This window comes from Fukomys damarensis, unplaced genomic scaffold (assembly GCF_012274545.1).
Source record: "Fukomys damarensis isolate Sample0158 unplaced genomic scaffold, DMR_v1.0_HiC HiC_scaffold_16, whole genome shotgun sequence".
NCBI classification, from domain to species: Eukaryota; Metazoa; Chordata; class Mammalia; order Rodentia; family Bathyergidae; genus Fukomys; species Fukomys damarensis.
In genome coordinates, this window is record NW_022900928.1 from 103,723,579 (window position 1) to 103,732,868 (window position 9,290).

Here is a 9,290-nt window from a genome sequence, read left to right on the forward strand (position 1 = left end):
GCAGGGGCCTGAGTTTGATCCCTGGTACCAAAAAAAAAAAAAAGAAGCTAAAAATATATTTATGTACATAAATAGTGAAATCAAGTATGGCAGTGTACACTTGGGAAGCTGAGGGCAGAGGAGTCAGCTCTTGTGACATAATGGGACCTTGTGTCCAAAAGAAAAATTTGAAACTGATGTTTAACTTTCACACAGTTGTCACAACTTCCTCAATTTCTCAACATGATCTGTCTTAAACATTTGATAATACTGTATCCCAAATTACTTTTTAAAAATGGTATTGGGGATTGAATCCAGGGCCTTTGTACTAAGCTATATTCCCAAATCTTTTTTCACTTTTTGAGGCAAGGTCTTGCTAGGTTGCTAAATTGTCCAGGCTGGACTCAAAATTCTGATCCTCCTGTCTCAGCCTCAGAGTATTGATTACAATCATGCTCTACTATGCCTGTATGAAGTACTATAGATTTTAACCTTTTTGATAACAGCTTTGGTCAACCTCCTCTTACAGATTAGGACACTTTGCCTCAGAGAAGTAGCTAAAATAAATTAAGAGAATTAGTTTAGGCTTGTAGCTAAGGTCTAATGCTAAGGCTTATATTTATAACCATGCTGAGTTGTGTTGCTTTCATATTTGATCCATGTCTTTAACTGTTTGTTATAAGGTAATTCAATTTTTGTTTGAAAATTTAATGTTGTCATTTTAGTTCTTAAAATGTGAATATCATTGTGAGATAAGCCAGTCTTTCTACTTGTCTATTTTGGGGTTTGTTTGTTTGTTTGTTTGGTACCGGGGATCAAACTACGGTCCTTGTGCTTGTGAAGCAGGCAGCAGAACCACTGAGCTAAATCCCCCCAGCCCACTACTTGTCTATTATAAAACTTTAGAACCAGGTGTGGTTGGTACATACCTGTAATCGTAGCATGGGAAGGCTGAGGCAGGAGTATTGCTGTGAGTTGGGGACCAGCCTTGGCAACATAGTGATTTCAAAGCCAACCTGAACTACATTGTAAGACCTTGTCTCAAAAAACAAACAACAACAAAATATATACATATATATCATATATATATCTTACATGTATCTTTCAATTCACGGTTTAAAGTTATATTTTGGTAGAAACTATTATCAGTCTCTTTTATTCCCAAGAACAAGAATAAGTATAAATTCATTTGCTAGCTAGGGTGCTGTTCAGAGAGGAACAGTGTAAGACATGAAGTTTTCCATTATAAAGGATTTATCTGTTATTTTTGTCATTGCCTTTTAAGTGATCTGTAATGGTATGGAATGTGATAACTCTTCTTCCTACTTTCATTAAACATGAATCTTGTTCAGGATTCCTAATAAATCAAAGGATTCCAAAGAAAGATTTCACTTGACAGTGGAAGGTTAGGGCTGGGGATTTAGCTCAGTGGTTCCGGTGCCTGCCTCACAAGCGCAAGGTCCTGAGTTTGATCCTTCGTACAAAAAAAAAAAAGTGTAATACAAGTTTATTGCTAGTTATTCTTTTAAGTTTTAAAATAGTCTGAATAGATTATATGTAAAATTATAGCAGGCTTCATTAAAGGTAATTATTGTAATGAAATAAAAGTATGATCACAAGCTTCTTTCTCATATTATGTAAATTTATTGATCCATTTTTTAAAATTTTCTAAATAAATGATTCAGTGCTCTTACTGCTGTTCCTTTCAGGAGTTTTTTGTGGAGCCATTTAATCGAAAAGCACGCCAAGAGAACTTGAGATATAATAATATGCTTAAACAACTTAGCAGTCAACGATTAGCTGCTCTTAGACTCTGGAAGGCAGTACAACTCTACCTTACATGTGAAAGGGGACCTTGGGCTGAAAGGTAGGAATATATTATTTATTAATTACTCCTTTTCTTTAGAACTTTTAAGCCAGTTCCCTTTTGATTCCAAATTAATTTTATTGTGTTTTTATAAATTAGATCAGAGGTTATTTGAGGTTTTGTGTGCTGCCAAGCACCCTGCAACCCCCCACAAAGCTTTCATACTTAGCTACATCCCTAGCCCATTTTTATTTTTCGAGATAGGATCTTGCTAAATTGCCCAGCCTGAGCTTAAACTTGTCATGTTCCTGCCTTAGCTTTCCAGAGTGCTGGGATTACATACATGTACCAGCACTCTTGGCATAAGAGGTTTTTTTCATGGACTTATTTTCTTTTTGCCTTATGATATAAGGTTTATTGGACTTTAGACTCAGTAAATATTGACATAATATACTTCTGTCTTTCTGACACCACCTCTTTGAAGTAGGGTTAATGAATTATATGGTTAAATATTTTATAATTAAGTGATTCTAAGTCATTTCTGTTTTGATGAATCATATCAGTTTTATAGCCCTTTTCTATAAATCACATTTAATTTTAACCATTTTATTTATTTCATAATATTTTTTTCTGGGGATGGGAATTGAACCCAATGTCAGCATACTAAGCAAGCACTGTGCTACTGAGCTATGTCCCCAGCCTTCAGTTTAACCATTTTAGAATGTATAATTTTAGAATGTATAATTTCACTCAACATGGTGATACATGCCTATACTCCTTCATTCTGAAAGGTTCAGGCAGAAGGATCACAGATCAAGTTTAGCCTGGGCACCTTAACAACTTAGCAGACCCTGTCTCAAAACAAAAAAGTATGGGGATGTAGCTCAGGGTGAAAGCCCTGGGTTTAGTTGCCAATTCTCAAAGGCGGGTGGGGGGAGGTACAGTTTAGTGGCATTAAGCACAATCATCACATCTGTCTAGCTTTAGAATATTTTCATCACTCTAAAGAAAACCTTGTCTTCACTAAACAGTTACCTCCATCACCCCCAGCCCCTGGCACCTGCCAGTCTACTGTGTCTTATTATTTTCCTCCTTTGGATATTTCATTAAAATGAAACTATAAATAGGTAACCTTTTGTGTCTTAAATAGGTGACTTATTTTACTTGGTATGTTTTTGTTATAGCATATTATGTAACAATGTTTTATTCATTTTTATGGCTGAAAAATATTTCATTGCATGGATATACTACCTTTGTTTATCCAGTTAACAGTTGATGGGAGATTAGTTATTTCTCACTTTTTAAGGTGTAATTAGTGCTGCTATGAACAATTGTGTAAAAATGTTTGAACATCTGTTTTATTATTGTTGTTTTTGGGTATTGGAGATCAAATGCAGGACCTTGTACTTATGAGGCGGGCCTTGTGCTTGTGAGGTGGGTGGTGGAACCATTGAGTTAAATCCCCAGCCCTCAACATCTGTTTTTAATCCCTTTGGTTATATCTGCAAGTAAAATTGCTGGATGATGTGCTAATTCTGTGTGACTCATCGAGGGCTTTCCAGACTCTTTTCCATAGCACCATATCATTTTGTTTCCACTAACAAGGTATGAGGGTCCCAGTTTATTCACATCCTAACCAACACATGCCGAAAAATTCTATAGCCCCTCGTAGTGGGCATGCTATCTTATGATATTCCTAATAACTAATGATGCTGATCATCTTTTCTTGTGTTTATTGGCCATTTGTTTATCTTTGCTGGAGAAGTGTCAATTTTTAGAAAAATTTTACTAGTCCATTTTTATAGTACATAATGATTATATTCGTCATGGTGAGTTGGTACATGTGCCTAACACATCTCCTTCCCACTGTCCACTCAGTTTCTTTGCTTGTTTATAAAATAGGCTTCTAAGAATTTTACAGTCTTTTTTTGTCTTTTTTTTTTGTAATGAGGATCAAACTCTGGACTTTGCACTTGTGAGGCAGGCAACTGTACCACTGAGCTAAATCCCCAGCAGAATTTTACAGTCTTAACTCTTACATCATTGATCCAATTTTTAAATTTTTTATTTTTAAAAAAGTACTTAAAAGTTTGCATGTTTTTTTGGTGATAAAAATAATGTATACTCCTGGGTAACAAAACAAAAGTGTGTATAGGTTAAGTGTCCCTATCCTGGATGCATGAGACTAGAAATAGATTTCAGAGTCTTTCAGGTTTTGAAATATTTTATAGACTTTACAAGCTGGGCATCCCTAATCTCTCTTTCTTTGATCCATTTTTACTTGTCTTTATTTTTAATAAAATTATTTTTAAACTGTATTTGAAATATAAACTCACTGTATAGTTACTTAAGAAATTCCATTGAATATGAAAAATTAAAGGAATCAGGCTGTAAGTTTGAAAGTCCCCATTCAGATCTGATTTATGTTACCTGTAAACCACATATATCAGAGAAAATTATAGCCTCTCCTAAGTTCCTCCTGTACAAACTGTAGCTATACACACTCACTTTAATTCTCTTAGTGTTGTTTGGATTAAATGAGGTAACAATGAAAAAATCAAACAAAGGGCCAGGATTTAGCTTAGTGGTGTGCTGCCTGCCTCACAAGCGCAAAGTCCTAAATTCGGTACCTGGTACAAAAAAAAAAATTAGGGCCGGGGATTTAGCTTAGTGGTTCCACTGCCTGCCTTGAAAGTGTAAAGACCCAAGTTCGATCCCAGGTACTTAAAAAAAAAAAATGACAAAAGTGAATGAGATTACTAGTATGAATGTTTTAACACGAAAACAAAACACTTTTTTGTGGTTTTTGTTTTGTTTGTTTTGTGATAGTGGAGATCGTACCCAGGACCTCTGCACTGAGCCACATCACTACCTGTTTTTTGTTTGTTTTTTGAGGATTTTGATTTGTTGTTGTTATTATTTTGAGACAGGGTCTCTATGTAATTCCAGCCAGCCTTGAACTCACTGTGTAGCCCAGGCTGGCCTAAGACTTGCAGATGCTATGCTTCTGTCTCAGCCTCCCAAGTGCTGAGATTACAGGCATGCACCACCATGCCTGGCCCTTTTGTTTTGCTTGTTTGCTTGCTTGCTTGCTTGTCCCCCCCAATCCCCCCAGTAGGATCTTGCTAAATTGCTTAAACTGGGCTCAAATTGCTATTCTTCTGCCTCAGCTGCTCATAGTGCTGGTATTGTAGGTGTGTGCCACCACACCTGACTGATACTTGGTAATTTCTCTTGCTACTTCAGTCAACCTATCTTTGTAACTTTAATCTGAATATTTTATTTGTTTACTTATTAATATTTTTAGGAAACAGAATCCAATTCACTGGAAATTAGCTAATGTAGAAAATCATTCCCGCATGAGACTTAAACTGGTACCAAACTATAATTTCAAAACCCATGAAGAAGCTAGTGCCTTGAGAGATAATTTAGGTGAGTTCCAATGACTATTTATTTATTTTAAATTATTTTTTGAAGATAGACTGTTGATGTTATTTTTATTTCATTGTTTTTAAAATGTTAACTTATAAAGGAAAAGTGATATTTTACAGTTGATACTTAAATGTTTAATATGTTTAATACTATTATATTTGTGCTAAATCTAAGACTTCATATTTTCTTTTTTTTTTCAGCTTTAATTGAGTTTATTGGTACATTTTAGGGATACAGTACAGTTACATTTATTGTTGGGATCTTGTACCTCTACATGACAAATCTTGATTCTCATTTTTTCCCCTTACCTCTGCCCTCCCTTCACCCCCTCCTCCCCTCCCCATCTACAAACACTTTATTTTCATCTTTTCATTCTCTCACATTTTTTTCTTTTCCCTTTTTACTCTTCCCCTACCCATCCCACCTTCCCTACACCTTTAGCTCCTTTCTTCCCATTTCTAAATGTCAGTAATCTTATTAGGATCTTATGCATTGTTGCCGATTATTCACACCAGGGAAACTATTCAATATTTACACATGTGTGACTTATTTATTTCACTTAGGAGTATATCTTCAATATGTATCCATTTTCCTATAAATGAATCTATTTTCTCGTTCTTTATGGCTGAGAAGACTTCATATTTTCTTTGGTGGTACTTTCACAAAAAATGTTTTTAAATATAAAATTATACTGAGTTTCAAATGAACTATGCCTTTTATAGTGAAATATTGTTTTCTCCCTTAGACTAATGTTAGATATAATAGAATTCTTCAAAACAGAAAAAAAAAATGGGTGTGGTGGTATACAGCTGTAATCTCAGCTACTTAGGAGGCTAAAGCAGATGAATCACAAGTTCAAAACCATCCTTGGCAACACAGCAAACTTTATAAAAATAAAATTTTTTTTCTTAGCAATCCTTTAGGCCTCTCTTTTATAACCTAATTCTAAGCTGAGCATGGTGGCACATGCCTGTAATCCCAGCACTGGGAGAAGGAGGCAAGAGAATCACTGCCTCAACTATGTAGGGAAATGCTGTCTAATAAAATACAGACCACAAACTAATTCTAAATGACTAAACCTTTAATGTTCTGTTGTTGTTTTTTGGTACTGGGGGATGGAACTTGAGACCTTGCACTTGTGAGGCAGGCAGCAGCACCACTGAGCTAAATCCTGGCCCTAAACGTTTAATGTTTTTGATGGGCTGATACTTTAAAATATTGCTGGATACTCCATGCTTAGCATGCACAAGGTCCTGGTTTTTAATCCCCAGGACCACAAACAAAGTAAAATAAAATAAGTTATTCTAGCAATAGTTCAAAATAGATTTTAAGCATTTCTACCCATCTCACTTGTCTCATTGCTCACATTTTAAAGATAGGTCATACCGAAGATGTTGTTTGTGAAGTTACTGGCAGTCATCTGTGCACTAATTTGCACCGTGTGATCAGGGACTAGGTTATAGATGAAATGAGTGACAACTTTTAAAGATATTATTATTTTAATTTAACATATTGGCCAATAAGTTGGTACCATAAAATTAATCAAAGCCATGTTCTTTACCTTAGGGTTTTATATTCTAAAATAAGTCAGATAATGGTAAGTGATTTTCCTTATTAAAAGATAGTATCCCTTTCCATGATACAACCACCGATTTTTAGTGTATCTTACATAGCAACAACCAGTTATATATAGCTTTTCCTCCTTTTTAGAATCCTGAGACTAGTATACTTTCTGTATTGAATATTAGTCTAATAATTTTTTAAGAATCCTACGTCATTTTCCTGACTTTTGCCAACAGATCCTACCCCAAGAAGTTCCTTCTCCCCCTTCCTTCCCATTTTATCCCTCTACACATACATACAGGTATAATTTTATGTCCCTTTTTCTTGGTCTCAGGTGTTTTAAGTCCAGGAAAACTAATATCCTTTCTCCTTTTTTCACCTCAGTTTTTTTCATTACCTTTTTTTTTTTAATTCACTGCAAATATAATGGTGACATTAAAAATGTAGTAAAGAGGGTCAGGTGATTTAGCTCAATGGTTCCACCGCCTGCTTTGCAAGCACAAAGTCCAGAGTTCAATCCCCAGTACAAAAAAAAAAAAAATAGTAGTAAAGAAAAAATACTTTTCTTCTGAAATTGGAGATAGTAAGAAGTCAGCAGCTTCAGATTTTGAGACATGTAAAGTTTCCTGAAATACATACGCTTCTGAATTAACTGCACAGTATTTTGCTTCCTTCTTATTTTTGTACTAATATTGAAGCATTTAGTAGTTATCCTTTTCCTAAGTGTATTTCTTTCTTAGCTCTGCTGTCACTCCTTACTTTCATACCAATTTTGTTTTTTTTTTTTTTTTCCTAAAACTTTTTTCTGAGCTTTCAAGTGGTAGTGTTCCCAGATCTATGCTTATCCACCTTGTCTGACTTGTTTTCTCTGGATCGTTTCAGGCTTCACCACTGTATGTATAATGGTGCTCTCTCATTTCTGTTTGTAGTTGTAGCTTTCCTTTTGAACCCTAGACCAGTGATTCCAACTGCCTGTGAGGTTGACTTCTCTGCAGCCTCCATGTAATTGATATTACTGAAACTAAATTAGGTATCTTTTCTCATTTATGTATCATTTATTCTACATTGTTTCTCTTCTATCTTGTATTGTGGTTATCAGTGTCTTCATATTTTAGTTATTCAAATTAAATTCATTATTATCTATAAATTTACCCTCACCTCTCTTAATTCTCTACACATGATAGCTTTTTAGATACAACGCCATGTTGATTCTAGCTCTTACATATCCTTTGAATATTTTTCCTAATTTTATTCCCTTTTCTCTTGTCATAGCTTAATTTGAGGCGATCTTTCCCCAAATTTACAGTAGATTTCCCAGCTGGCCCCCTTGCTCTTCATTCCTACCAACCCTCCACCGATCTTTCATTAGATTTTCAATTTAGATTCCTAATGGTGGGTGTACCATCATTTATCTACATGAAGTCAACTCTCTGTATCAGATGTTTCTAGACTTCCTGCTTTTTCATTTTTATTCCATTCTTAAGTGCTTTAAGTAAATATTCTAACAGTTTTCATTGGATCTCATGAAAGAAAAATGTTCAGTAGGGATAGTTACCAACTTGTTTTAGGATAATTATGGGCCATGTAGAAGAAAGTGAATTGAAAGCAGATTTACACAGAAAAATGCAACTTTAAATACATTAATGCATTTTATATGTTTAAGCAGTGGTACCATTTGAGAAATTGAAAGGGAACAGCAATAAAAGAAGAAGTTGAAAGGGAAATAATCTTCTTTCTAGTGTTTTGTTTACAGTTTTTTAAATAGTCATTTGCAGTATTGGGTTAATATGAATTATTTCCTATAAATGAAATATGTTTATTAATTTATAGAATTTTAAATTCCTACATGTAAGTTATATATTTACTTATATTACTGTCTTCATGCCAGTTAAGATAGTTGAGATGAATATAGTAATAGCTACCACTTATATTTACTATCCTATATATTACCTTCTGTATTGATAAGAATGATGATAAATTCTTCTTTTCCACTTTAAGAAAACATAGGCATCATGTGCAGTGGCACATGCCTGTAATTCTAGCTATTCAGAAGACTGAGGCAGGGAATCATAAGTATGAGGCCAACCGGGCAATTTAAGAAGACCTTGTCTGAAAATATTTTAAAGGGGGTGAGGGAGCAGCTGGGAATGTAACTCCATGGCAGAATATTTACATAGCATGAGCAAGACCCTAGGTTCAATATTGTAGCACCACAATAAAGAGGGAGGGGTGAGAAATTCATGGAATCCTGTGGCTAATATGGCAGAATAGAATTTGAATCTAGGTTTATCATCTCACAGCCCATGTTCTTTTCATTATACCAGCACTGCTTTCCTATAAAAAGTTTTGTTTAAGAAGTATGTTAAAGCCGGGCATGGTAGCTCACGCCTGTAATCCCAGCACTTGGGAGGCTGAGACAGGAGGATTGCTGTGAGTTCGAGACCAGCCTGGGCTACATGGTGAGTTCCAGGTCAGTCTCAACTACCTAGTGAAACCCTGTCTCAAAAAA

The 9,290-nt window shown here is 35.0% G+C and overlaps 1 protein-coding gene across 3 annotated transcripts in view; it reads left to right on the top strand.

Moving 5' to 3' along the window:
* The window catches only part of Nbeal1 (neurobeachin like 1), a 195,561-nt gene that overhangs the window by 133,630 nt on the left and 52,641 nt on the right, over positions 1 to 9,290 (top strand). For all 3 annotated transcript variants that reach the window (XM_010616111.3, XM_033764549.1, XM_033764550.1), the window contains 2 exons: positions 1,689 to 1,846; positions 5,094 to 5,218. In XM_010616111.3, coding sequence (XP_010614413.1) covers positions 1,689 to 1,846; positions 5,094 to 5,218 — 283 coding nt within the window. The remainder of the gene's footprint in view (positions 1 to 1,688; positions 1,847 to 5,093; positions 5,219 to 9,290) is intronic.